Source organism: Balaenoptera borealis, assembly GCF_965194805.1.
Source record: "Balaenoptera borealis genome assembly, chromosome: 3".
Classification (NCBI taxonomy): Eukaryota; Metazoa; Chordata; class Mammalia; order Artiodactyla; family Balaenopteridae; genus Balaenoptera; species Balaenoptera borealis.
Genome location: NC_138866.1, coordinates 15,079,835 through 15,093,386, shown reverse-complemented (window position 1 = coordinate 15,093,386; position 13,552 = coordinate 15,079,835). Strand labels below are relative to the sequence as shown.

At 35.5% G+C, this 13,552-nt stretch overlaps 1 protein-coding gene across 14 annotated transcripts in view; it reads right to left on the bottom strand.

Annotated features, from left to right (window-relative positions):
- Positions 1-13,552, bottom strand: part of EML5 (EMAP like 5) — a 162,131-nt gene that overhangs the window by 62,113 nt on the left and 86,466 nt on the right. For all 14 annotated transcript variants that reach the window (XR_014242212.1, XR_014242213.1, XR_014242214.1 and 11 more), the window contains exons 16-21: positions 13,286-13,379; positions 12,192-12,292; positions 7,415-7,617; positions 6,300-6,411; positions 5,077-5,204; positions 594-735 (exon numbers count right to left, since the gene is read on the bottom strand). Coding sequence is in view for 11 of the 14 variants with exons in the window: in XM_082383652.1 (XP_082239778.1) it covers positions 594-735; positions 5,077-5,204; positions 6,300-6,411; positions 7,415-7,617; positions 12,192-12,292; positions 13,286-13,379 (780 nt within the window). In the remaining 3 variants the exon portion in view is untranslated. The remainder of the gene's footprint in view (positions 1-593; positions 736-5,076; positions 5,205-6,299; positions 6,412-7,414; positions 7,618-12,191; positions 12,293-13,285; positions 13,380-13,552) is intronic.

The window sequence follows — 13,552 nt, the reverse complement described above, 5'->3', positions numbered from 1 at the left end:
ACATTTCTTTCAGTCACAATTCCCAACTTTTTCAGCCAGAGCGCCTCCTACAATATCCTCATGCTATAAAATAATATTCCCTACCACTTACTAAGAAATTTGAAGCTATTTGTATATCCTCATCTGGCCTAAGTTAATAGTAACAGTCTTGTTCCAACAACTGAAGCTCTTGTCGCTCTATATTGATAGGGTAGCCTCATTTACCTCCTAGAAATGTGCTCAGTTCTGTTTCATCCTAAAATATCCTTCTCTCAACTCTGCTACCCCTTTTTAAGTTAAGGCCTTCCTGGTTTCTGATTCTGAATTATACATAATCCATAGTCATAAAGGGTAGAAAACTTAGCTTCTGTTTTCATCCTATATTCTTTTTTCCAAAATGATATTAAAAACTGACTCAGGGTAGGCATGATCATAGTAGGTCCCATAAAGCAAAGACCGGGTATAATTAATTTTCTTCATATACTATCATGAGCAAGTAGACATAGAATAAATATTTTAAGTCTTTTTTATATATTTACTATTGCTTTCTTACATTTGTGAGGGTTAAATAATTGTGACAATTTGATCTATGCTCAAGTCTGAGAGGCACTTACCCTTTTTAAGTTTCCGGACAGCCAGCATACAATGACTAGGAGAGAGATCCCATATTCTTAAGGTCTTATCATCACTTACAGTAGCACAGATGGGCAGATAAGGATGTGTAGCCAAACCCCACACCTCTCCTTCCATGTGTCCCTGTAAATAAAACATAGTTAAGATCAATTTAACCTAAAGATACTTGTATTTAGAAGAAAACTAAAGACAACATTCAATAATATATAATAATGATAGGATAATGAATAATAGATAAATCTAATAAAACTTTTCTCTTTATCTTTGGAATATACCTTAAAATACCTTCGTAACAATTTTATCTCCACAGTTACAATATAATCAAGTTACTACTGAAATTAGCTTCAAAATCCTACAACATTTCATGTGGAGAAAATAGGAATTGGCTGCCCTGGAATGCTAATAATTGCCATACAGGAGGGACTTCCTGCATGACAGAGCACGGGAGTACTGCAGACCTGTGCACCAGTGAAACTGGTAGAAATTATTTAAAAAAAATTAAGTCTCTGGAAATGGTTTCGAGGAAATAGAACAAATTAAGAAACATTTACTCAAGAAAATCTGCTAAAATTCAGTAAGAACAGTGAGTTTGCTGTATTTGAACCGAGACACCCCTTTTCTCCCTCTTCCCCACTCACTGACATGAAAACTCCATACCAGATTGATGTAACCAAGAACAAGGGCTGTCTCTCTCCCCAGCCACTAGGGGAGCTTTCTTCCCAGAAGGGGCAGGGGTCAGCATGTCTCATCCTGCCCCCAGCTACCTGCTATTGAGGCTAAATTCTTGGTGATTGCTGCTGAGAGGTGGGAGCTCCCTCCTTCTATCCACCCCCTATTCTGAGATGGAGGCTCTATCTTAGGTGCAGTGGCCAGTAAGAATACTGGGGCCTCAATGTCAACTCAAGAAGACCTGAGGCTACTTGCTCCCTCCCCACCAACTGAGCACTGAGATGTAAAGCAAGGGACACTCAGAAAAAGGAAGCATTCCACTGTTTTCACCCTCAACTACAGAGCCCTGGATCAGAAATTTTTCCCAGAGAGAGAGAGAAGCAAGCCATAAAACAGCTCCTAGCCTCTTCTCAAAGCAACTGACTTCATTTACTACAATGTGGAAAAGTTGAAGCCTAAAGATGCTCTTGAAAACAATGGAGGTTGTGATGAAAGTTAATTGGGAGGCAACTGACAGACTCAACTGGACATGGCTAAAATGAAGGCCAGCTAGTCTGTCTAGGAAAAACAGGAAAATCTCATAGACAATGGGAAGAGACTGCTTAACTTCAGGACTAATCTCAAACAGTAACCTAGGGAACTGTCCCTTTTAAGAAGCCTGAATTTGACTGGTTTAGCCTGTGAAGGACTTTATTCTCCAGGAAAATGTTGAAAACAATAGAGTAATCAGTGAGCAATTAATAGAGTTTAACAGCTGGATGTGGTTAGGGAAAGAGGCCATCAAAGAGGACAGAATACTTCCTAAATCATTTTATGGAGCCAATATTATCCTGATACCAAAACCAGACAGACACCACAAAAAACTACAGACCAATATCCCTTATAAATATGGATGCTAAAATCCTCAACAAAATACTAGCAAACTGATTCCAACAACATATAAAAAGAATTATATACCATGACCTAGTGGGATTAATCCCAGGAATGAAAGGTTGCTTTAAAATCCAAAAATCAATCAATGCAATATACTAATTGCTGTTGACAAATGACACAATCTTTTTTTTTTTTAACGTCTTTACTGGAGTATATAATTGCTTTACATTGTTGTGTTAGTTGCTGCTGTATAACAAAGTGAATCAGCTATACATATACATATATCCCCATATCTCCTCCCTCTTGCGTCTCCCTCCCACCCTTCTTATCCCACCCCTCTAGGTGGACACAAAGCACCGAGCTGATCTCCCTGTGCTATGCGGCTGCTTCCCACTAGCTATCTATTTTACATTTGGTAGTGTATATATGTCCATGCCACTCTCTCACTTCGTCCCAGCTTACCCTTCCCTGTCCCCGTGTCCTCAAGTCCATTCTCCATGTCTGCCTCTTTACTCCTGTCCTGTCCCTAGGTTCTTCAGAACCATTTTTGTTTTTTAGATTCCATATATATGTGACACAATCTTTTACGATAAAAATAAGCAACAAACTAGGGATAAAAGAGTAATTCCTCAACCTGATAAAGGGCAAAGATGAAAAATCCACAGTTAACATTATACTTAATGGTAAAAGACTGGATGCCTTCTCCCTAAAATTAGAAACAAGACAAGGATGTTTACTCTCATTACTTGTGTTCAACATAGTACTGGCAGTTCCAGGCAGCATAATTAGGTAACAAAAGGAAATAAAAGGCATCCAGATTGTAAAGGGAGAAGTAAAACTATCTTTATTTGCAGATGACATAATCTCTTACAGTATACAGAAAATCCTAAAAAAATCACCAAAAAACTATTAGAAGTAATATATGAGGTAAGTTATTTTAACAAAATAACTACAAGACATGTACACTGAAAACTATAAAACATTGTTGAAAAAAGTTAAAGAAGATCTAAATAAATGGAGAGACCCACGTTCATGGATCAGAAGATTTAATATTGTTAAGAGGCGCCAGTCCCCAAACTGATTCACAGAATACTGCTGCTACAAACATTGTTGTACGTGGTTTTTTTTGGTATATACATGAATGCACTTCTACTGTGTACATACATTCCCGCACTTTTAATTACTATAGTTTTATATTATCTTTATTTCTAGCACAGAGAGCTTCTCAAAAATTTCTTGACTATTTTTGAATAGCTTTTCTTCTAGATGATTAAACAAAATCTTTCCAGAATTTGTGAAAAATCTCATTAGGATATGGATTATGATCATACAGAATTTATTTACATCTTTTATGCCTTTAGTAAAATTTTACGGTTTTCTTAATACACGTCTTGCATATTTTTAGCCATCTTTATTTCTGGTTACTATATAGTTTTCTTTGTGAGTACCATTTTATGTCATATGTGTTAGCTGGTCATTGCTGATATGTAGAAATACTACTGACTTTTACATGTTGACTTTGCATATATGCAATTTGTAGGACTCCTTAATTAGTTCTAATAATTTTTCAGTTTATTCTCTTGAATATTCAAGGCATAGGTTTATAATATCCGCAAATACTGATATCCATCCAGTGTCATCCATTTGCTTCCAACATGTACACCTTTAATTGTTTTGTTTTGTTTTACTGGACTGGCTAAGACCTCACATACAATATTGGACAGTAATGGTGAGACCTGGTATCCTGTCATGTTCCTGACATTTAGGAGACAGTAGATATTTGAAATCTTAAACTTTATAATAAATATTAAAAAAATAATGTTATTTATGACTTCTAAAAATCTTTTCCTACAATTATGAAATATATTTTTGAATAGGTCCATCTATGGATTCATCTATAAAAGTGTATTTGTGTTTATATTTTCCAAGAGATCATAAATACGTTAAACACCATGACTCTAACATCTTTTTACTTTAAAGGAATATCATGTGACTGAAATTAAAGAGTAAGACATGAAAGTTTGACAGTTAATTTAATATAAAATGTTTTGTTATTTGCTTACAAATTCTCCTTGTTACATCAGGATATTATGTTAACCTTAAAGCATGTGCAGTGTTCTCATCTACATGTACTCTTTGGTGTCTTAACAGGAGTGAAGTGGGGGCTGGTGAAGAAATCAGTCTGTATTAAGAAAGAACATAATTCTTTTTCAGGGTAAAAGGCAAACCCAAAATGTGTTACTATACAGAGTTGCATGAGGACAATTTTTCATTAGAGTAAACACTACCTCACCTGCTGTGTTTTATAGTATCAAAAACCATAATATACATAGGAAATGTAAACCTGAAAAATTAATACAGCATTCTTGACGGAAATGTTAAGGATTAGCTAATCCTGCTGTTTCATGTTATATTTCTACCACACAAAGTCTGTACTTCTGGATTTTCAAAATCACTAACATATTTTCATGGATAAATGTTTTCAGCAGTAAAATTTTAGCATACATTCATTTTTTACCTTTCTAAGTTAGAAACTTAGAAAGAATGAACTAAACTGAAGAGTTTCATAGAAAAACAACTGCCTTAGGTTCAACAAATGTACTTCAAAGAAATAAAATTAAATATGAAATAAATGGACTGTGTTAAATTAATTACAACTGGCTTTTCTTTCTACTGGTTTCTTGCTTTGCAATAAGAAATTACTGAAAATACTGGCAATTATTCTATATGATAATGCGCATATTATTTACAGATACTACTCATTTAACTATGATTAAATTTATGTTTTTGTAAATATTAACATTAACAAATATTTCCCTAAATAATTTAACATTATTTTTCACCACTGCCAACTTCTGGCTCTTATGTATTGAATCAACTGTATACAAAGGGAAAAGAAAGCATATTAACATTTAAAATTACCTGGACCAGAAGTGTTACTGGGCCACTTTTATCCACTTCTAGTATTTCACCATTCTTTGTGCCAACTAAAAGATGACCATGTCCTAATGATATGGCACGTATAGATGGGTTATCTTCCAAGAGAAGACCTAAAATGTTAAACAGAGATGTTCTTCTAGGTATGAAGTTACTATAATACAAGGGTGTATATACTGCCAATGATGCTATTTTGACGATGCAAATCACGTTACACGGTTGTTTTCTCCTGTATTTTAAGTATTCTAATAAATGTACCACATTTTCCCCAATCATTCAATTTACTAATCTCAAAAGTAAGTACCATTTATATACTACAATTCCATAATTCAATATTATTCCAGATCCCCTACTACCAGTCTGACAACTGTTTCTTTTCCTTTTACATTTGCCCCTCATCCACCTCCTGACCCTCTTAGAGCATGTACAATATTCTGGTTAGTAATTTTAATTCAATTCGATTTAAGATTAATTCATTTATGTTTACTGTACCCTAGGCAGGCTTCAGAGATATACTGGTAAACGTGATAGAGCCAAGCTTCTGCCCTCAAAGAGCATACAAAGAGGAAAACAGACCTTGTGTGAGGAGCATATTGAAAACGGAACAAAAGGGAATTTAACCTTTTGTGAGGGGGAGAGGGGATGGGAGTGTAAGGAATCATTCTAGAAGAAACAGTGTTTGAGATCTGAAAAATAAGCATATGGTCAGGTAACTGGAGGAAGCAGGAGGGAGGAGAAAGGGGAAATTCTAGGCAAAAGTGACAGCATACAGGAAGGCCTGGAGGTCAGAGACAGAGCGCTGTAGTGCCTTAACGCACTATGAGAAAGGGTAAAGGAAGAAGGGCCTGCAAGGCTAGAGAGGGAGGGTCAACAAAACACTAAGATGAAACAAAAGGCCAAGTTTGAAAACAATTCCCTGACTGGTGGTAAATGTGACACTCACATGGCGATTTTCTTTGAAAAATTAAAAATGTTAAAAATTAACACTGATAATCTTGTATTTGTTTATATTTTACTATGTGTATCACTGAAAATAGATTTTGAAAGGACAGCAATGATTCTGGCATCCAGTTAAGCGGCTTCTCTTAGTGAATTCTGATGCCAGTCTAGTAAAGAAGGAAAAATATACCCCAGGTGCTCCACCTCAGTGCCCACCATGTTAATAAGCAATTAATCTTTTTTCCACATATCTCAAAATCTCAAATCACCTTTAGATCCTGGGGCCAAAGCAGCTCTTTTTATAGCATAGGTCTTGAGACATCTTTCAAAGGAGTCATCCCAAAGAGCTACTACCCCATCTTTCCCTCCAGTTACGAATCCCTACAAAAGTAAAAGTTTTAAGTTAATGAAGATCTAAATATTTAAAAAATAATAACCTTCTTTTATATTGAAAAACTCTAGAGGAAAGAATATTTATAGCCAAAAGTTACAGCTTGTAAAAAACAGAAATTAGCATAGAATCCATTATGTTTTTTTAAACATCAACGTGGAATTTGCAAAAATATTTACAGTGACACAAAACATTCTACTTTTAGAATAGGACTTTAAAAACACAGTTTGCAATTTGGAACCATAAAGTAGCTCTACCACTTTCAGCACCTTCTCCTGGAGGCTTCATAATCTCATCCTTTAAAAAAAGAGGGGATGATAATAATAGCTACGGGACTTCCCTGGTGGCTCAGTGGTTAAGAATCCGCCTGCCAATGCAGGCGACACGGGTTCGAGCCCTGGTCTGGGAAGATCCCACATGCCGCGGAGCAACTAAGCCCATGTGCCACAACTACTGAGCCTGTGCTCCAGAGCCCGTGAGCAACAACTACTGAGCCTGCGTGCTGCAACTACTGAAGCCCACGCGCCTAGAGCCCGTGCTCTGCAACAAGAGAAGCCACCACAATAAGAAGCCTGCTCACTGCAACGAAGAGTAGCCCCCCGCTCGCCACAACTAGAGAAAGTCCGTGCGCAGCAACGAAGACCCAACACAGCCAAAAATAAACAAATAAAACAAATAAGTTTATTGAAGAAAAAATGATAGCTACCTCACAGGATATGGTGATAACATATAAAGTACTTAAACAATCTCTGACTCATAGTAAGCGATTAATAAATACTAAGTTAAACTTTTTTTTTTTAATAACAGCAGACCTATTTCACTCTGGGTTCAGGAGTTTGAAAAGAGGAATAAAATACGGTCAGGAAGACTCTAGCTCACATATTATTATTGGGTAGCTCAGCTAAGTAGAAAGGTAGTGTCCCTGTACTTGTGAAAATGTTCTGCACTCCATGATCAAACTATGTTTAACTTAAAATTTATTAGGTTACTTACTTTTTCCAATGCATGCATACTGAACACTGGTCCATCATGTGCTTTAACTGTCTTTACAAGAAAGATGTCTCTCCAGATACACACATCTCCTGTGGATGTTCCAGAAAAAGCCATCTCTTCAGTCCATCCATATACTGCACACATCATTGTGTCATTTTTCCCCAGTGTGCCTACGTAGCCTTTTCTTCCAATCAATCCTCCCCCTGGTTCATAAAAAACATTATGAAAGTACCACTTTCAAAACGTATAAAATTCAAAGCAATAAAATTTCTCTTCTGCTGTTGTTCTTGTTTAAAGAGAAAGACATGTAACAGTAAGGAGAGTTAAAAAGAAAACTAAAGGTCTCTCAGTCAGTGACTTGGGCAACACCTTGCTTGGCTACGGCAGGCATACCCATGGCTGCTTTCAGGTCATAGCTTTTTGGATAAACAAAAATATGTACTAAGTTAGTTTAAATCAGTCTTTTGATTAATATTTTAAAAATTATATTATGACATATTTAATACAAAAAGTAAAAAAAATACAATAAGCTCTTCTATATCCATTATCAACTTACATAAAATTACTAAACAATCAAAACATATGCCAATCCCATCTCCCTTCTTCACCTGCTACTATTCTGAATGTGATCTTGATTATTCTCACACATTCCCTTATACATATTTTACTACTTATTTTTGAATTCTTAGGTAACATGTCATTATTTTTCATGTTTAAAATTTTCTATAAATACATATCCTATATGTATTCTTTTGCAACCTGCTTTTTTCACCAACAATTTGTTGTGGAGTTTTATACATGTTGATTTGTACCCCTAGAAAACTCATTTTCCCGACTATATAGCATTCCATTATATAAATACAACATTTTCCTATTAACGGGGACTTAATAAAGTTGCTTCCAAGATTTTGCTATTGAAAACAATGCTGCTTTAAACACTCCTGCAAGGGCCTCTTCTATAAAAGTGCAAGAGATTCTCTAGGAATGCCTAGGAATGGTCATAGGGTATTTGCAAAAGAACAGCATGTAGATGAGAGGTATCAGCTCTGTGACCAAACTGTCCTCTAAAGTCGATACACCAACATATATTCCCATTAATAGTGAAAGGAGTTCCTGTTGTTTCCCACCTTTCAGAACACTTGGTATTATCAGACTGGGGGATGTGAAATATCAACCGAATTTTATTGTGGTTTTAATTTGCATTTCTCCAATTATTCATGAGCTTTATCATCTTTTCCTATTTTTATTGGTCATTCATTATCTATTGATATCTTTTGCCCATTTTTCCAAATGAACTCATTCATTCATTCATTTATTCAAGAAATATATATAGATACCAGACACTATTTAAGGCAATGGGGGCAGAGCTATGAACAAAACAGACAAGACAACAAAATTCCCTGCTTTCATGGAGCTTCCTGGTGAGAGACAGTCAATAAATATGACAAATAAGTAAAATGTGCAGGATGTTAGATGATGACGGGTGCTATGGAGAAAATGTAAGCATAAAAGGGAGATAAGAAATGAGAGGGGTCCATTTTAAGAAGAGTGGTTAAGAAAGGGCTCATTGAGAAGGTGGTATCTGCATGAAGACCTGAAGGAGGTAGCAAGAGCAAGCCATGCAAAAAGAGCGTTCAAGACAGAGCAATCAGCAAACGCAAAGGCCCCAAGGCAGGAATGTGACAAGAATCTTCAAGGAACAACTAGGGAGGCCAGTATGGAGTAGCAAAGAAAGTAAGGGAGGCAGTAATGGGAGATGGGGTCAGAGAGGTCAAAGGCAGCACTACAGGCCATTGTAAGGATTTAACTTTTACTCTTTATGAGATGAAAAACATTTGGGTGGTGGAATGACAAGACTTGGCATATCACTTATTACCAGGTTCATTGTGATTTCTGGGTTGAGGGTAATTTGAATAGCGGCAAGGATGAAAAGAGTTAGAAGGCTATTTCAATCATCTGGGCAAATGATAAGGGTGACATGGGTCTGGTGATAACATAGAAGATGATGAAAAGGAGTCATATTCCAAATGTATTCAGAAGACTGTCTTTTAACATATCAGCCAGAGTTGTTAGTGCACTTGGAAGGGCAGTTAAGTCAAGTGGTGAAGGGGAAAAAACAGGTTAGACTTCTCTCAAAAGAAGGAGAAGATAACTCACAAATTTAAAGTGTAAACAACTGTGTGGATGTGTTTTAGTGCATAGGTAAGAAGAGAAATTGATTAGCAACTGGAGGGTAGAGCTCAAAGAGCGTTTTTGTTTGGTTTTACTTACTTAAGATGGAGAAATAACACCACATTTATATACTGAAGGAAAAGAGTTGGTAGAGAGGGAAAACTGATAATGCAAGAGAGAAAGGGAAGAAGAGTTGGAATGATGTCCTTGAATAGGTGAGAGATGGGATCTAGTGCACAAGTGGAGGGGACTGGGTTTCACTAGAGCACAGATTATCCATGCAGAGCAGGGTCAGCGAACTATGGGCTGTAGGCCAAATCCTGCCATCACCTGTTTTTGTTCAATGCCCACTGGAGCACAGCTGCAGTGGCTATGTCGGTTCTCTTCTCTGCTCCCAGAGCCTGCCTCCCTGACTTTTGGCTGCCAAGTAGCAGCCGCCTAGGGCCCGAGCTGGTCACCATCCACAAGTTGAGGACTTTGCTATGGCAACTGTTGGGCACCCAGCAGTGAAATCACAGTCCAGGAGTTGCCTGGCCTCTGGCCATCTGCCCAAGTTGAGAAGGTAGGGCTCTCCAGGAGGAGAAGACACACTAGAATCAGTGTGTTGCTAGGGCAGAGTGAGGCTGACTATGGTCTCCCCCGAGCCCAACCTGCAAGTCCTGTTCACTGCAGCAGTCTGATCTTGGATGGAATGTCTCCAGTTAACGGCAACTGGGTGCAAACTGGGTACGGCAAGGCAGGAGTTTTCTCTCTTGTTCTCTGAGTACCTATATAATATTCTTGATTTTGTCTCTGTGTCTGGAAAGTCTAAAATATTTACTATTTGGCCATTTACAGAGTTTTTCCCCTCTGGTTTAGATAATCATTTTTGAGTTTTCTGATACACACAGCATAACATGTTTGTATTGTACAAGGTCATACCAGCCATGGAATAGAGTTCAAATTCCTTAGAGATTAATAATTCATAACTTGCAATTCTCAAAGCCTATATCTGGGATAGGAGGTACAAAGCTCCCTTTCAGCCTTAGTCCTACATCATCTTTAACTTAGTTTACATAAAGCTATGCATTTAGAGGGTAGACAGATGGCATTTATTCAGATTAATAAAGTGGGTACTTATTTCCCAGTTGACTACTGAACTCTGGATCAGAATCTCAAAGTGAGGAATGCTGAAATGCACTAAAGTCTTAACATTTATTCTTTTATGGTTCAGTTTCAGGTCTACTTTATGACAAATCAAAATCAAGGAAAAAAGTTATTCAATTGTAAATCTTTTCATTTTAAGGCTATTTACTTTCTTTAAGTCTCTTATTTCAGACAAACTTATAGTTTTTTTTTTTTTTTCAAAACCGCAATAATAGCATTACTTGCTGGGTATTTGCAATTCCAAGTGACTAAGATACTCAAAAGTTTCGTTTAAATGAATGCGAATGAAAATTACAAATGTGAAGATACTTCTTTTTACTTTGTAAATGTATATACACTATGATCTGATGAGTCTGTGATAAAGTATTAAAAGAAGTCTGAAAATCGACTCATGTCCTATGTAGTTTACAATTTGAAAGCTAATTCAATTTGGGAAATATCTTCACTAAGCCTATTCTTTTCTAACCTATGTCTCACTTCTCTCTATAGCTATGTATTTTATCTGAAAGGTTTAAGTGTACTAAGACTTTGTCAAATTGCTGGAATTTATAAGTATGCTATTTGATTTGGAAAAGAGACTTTTTAATTTTAAAATATGAACTTCTACAGTCACTAATTTACTAAATGACTAAAGTAATATAACATTCCATTTCTATATCATTTTATAGCACATAAAGAATTTTGACACAATTTCTCATTTTTAGTTTAGACTAAAAAACATGTCTTCAACAGAAGAATGAAGTCTGGACATCACTTGATTAATCTCATAAGTTAAATTCTTTTGCAAATATGAATACTATATCAATGCAGCCAATAAATAATGATAAAATGAATCTTAACTTTGTTTAAAATGTATCAAGACAACTGTGAATCATTCTTTTAAAAAAATAAACTTTTCACTTTTGAGAATTTTAGATTTTCATAAAAGATGCAAAGTAACACAGAGTGTTCTCATATACTGCTCGCCCGCCCAGTTTCCCATAACATTAACATGTTACAATACTACAGACTACTTGTCAAAACTAAAAAACCGACATATTTGATATATTACTATTAACTGAACTCTAGAATTCATTCAGATTTCACCTATTTTTCAACTAATGAAACTTCTGTTCCAGGATCCAATTTAGGATACCACACTGTACTTAACCAAATCGCTTTTAAAAGTAATAGTTTCTACCAAATGTAAAATAGCTAGCTAGTGGGAAGCAGCCGCATAGCACAGGGAGATCAGCTCGGTGCTTTGTGACCACCTAGAGGGGTGGGAAAGGGAGGGTGGGAGGGAGACGCAAGAGGGAGGAGATATGGGGATATATGTATATGTATAGCTGATTCACTTTGTTATAAAGCAGAAATTAACACACCATTGTAAAGCAATTATACTCCAATAAAGACGTTAAAAAAAAAAAAGTAATAGTTTCTTAAATTTCAAAGTAGCAAAAAAGAAGCACTTCCTTACCTGCTCTACGCCAAAATTTCATGTGTTTAATTCCAGCTGTAATTAATTTATCAGGCACGTACGGGTTCATCTTTACAACAAAAATCTTATCTTTACTTCCTCTGAAATAAATACCAAAATGTTTTAACTCTGAAGATAAATCTCTCCTGTAATAACCTTTTGCCTAATCCATACCCTATCTTGATTACTCCATTACTAAATGCTTGGCCCACTTGTCTCTTAGGTTTAGGCTACATAATCATGCGTTTGTACATTTGTTATTTTGTTATTATTTTAATTTATTAACTTCTCTGAACAGAATCTTAAAAGATAGGAACAGTGAGAACTGAACTTCTTTTGGATAGCACCTACTATAGTACTGTACATAGAGAATGCCATTTGTGGCATGAATGAGTTAAAGAAAAATAAAATTTTATAGTACTCTGTTACAGCTTAATATAGTCTTTCCAAATACAAAATCCTCTTAAACTATCTTTTATTTGGGTCCTGTCTATATACTCTGAAAAAAGCATTTATCTATATTTTAAAAGTGCTTTTATGTATCACTTTAGGGAATAGGAAGTTAAAAAAATAAGTCTCTGAAACTGTTAACTATTTCCTCCTTTAAAGCAATTGCTAATATTTTTTATTATTATGAAATAATAATGCTCACTGTAGAAAATTTAGAAAATGAAAACTATAACAGAGAAAATAAAAATAATCTATAACTTCTTTGTGATACATGTGTGTATGTATCTCCTTTCACTCAAATATATAAAATGAGTATTTTATAATGTTTTCAATGACTACAGAATAGCTTATCTTACAGTGGAATTCACTCTACCTATAAATGGAGATTTTTGATAATCACTACTTTGAATATCATATTACAGTTACATTAAAAAGTGTGTTCACAAGGGATAAACCTACAAATGAATCATGAAATCATTTGTCTTTTTAACCACGATTATACTATTTATTCAATGGTAATAAAGACGGCAACAATTTAAAAAGTTATATTTGCTTGATTTCAAAACTGTTATAAGTAAAAAAAAAATTTTAAGTCCAAGGTAATTTCAGTATTTTGCCAATGTGATATCAAGTTTTTTCCCTACCTTGCTATCGAAAGTTTCTCTCCTTTTTTCCAGTCCCACAGCACAACAGTGTGGCTATCATCTATTCCAACTGAAGCCAAACGTTTCCCATCCGCTATGAAAATTAATCACAGAGACAGACTGATCATTAACATTCAGAAGATAAAAAACACTCAGTACATATTCTGATACCACAACACTATATTTAAAATTTTATAAAATATTGTTAAATGTTAGGCACACATACAGCTATGAAACAAAAAGCAGAATTTATGAGGAGGGGGAAGA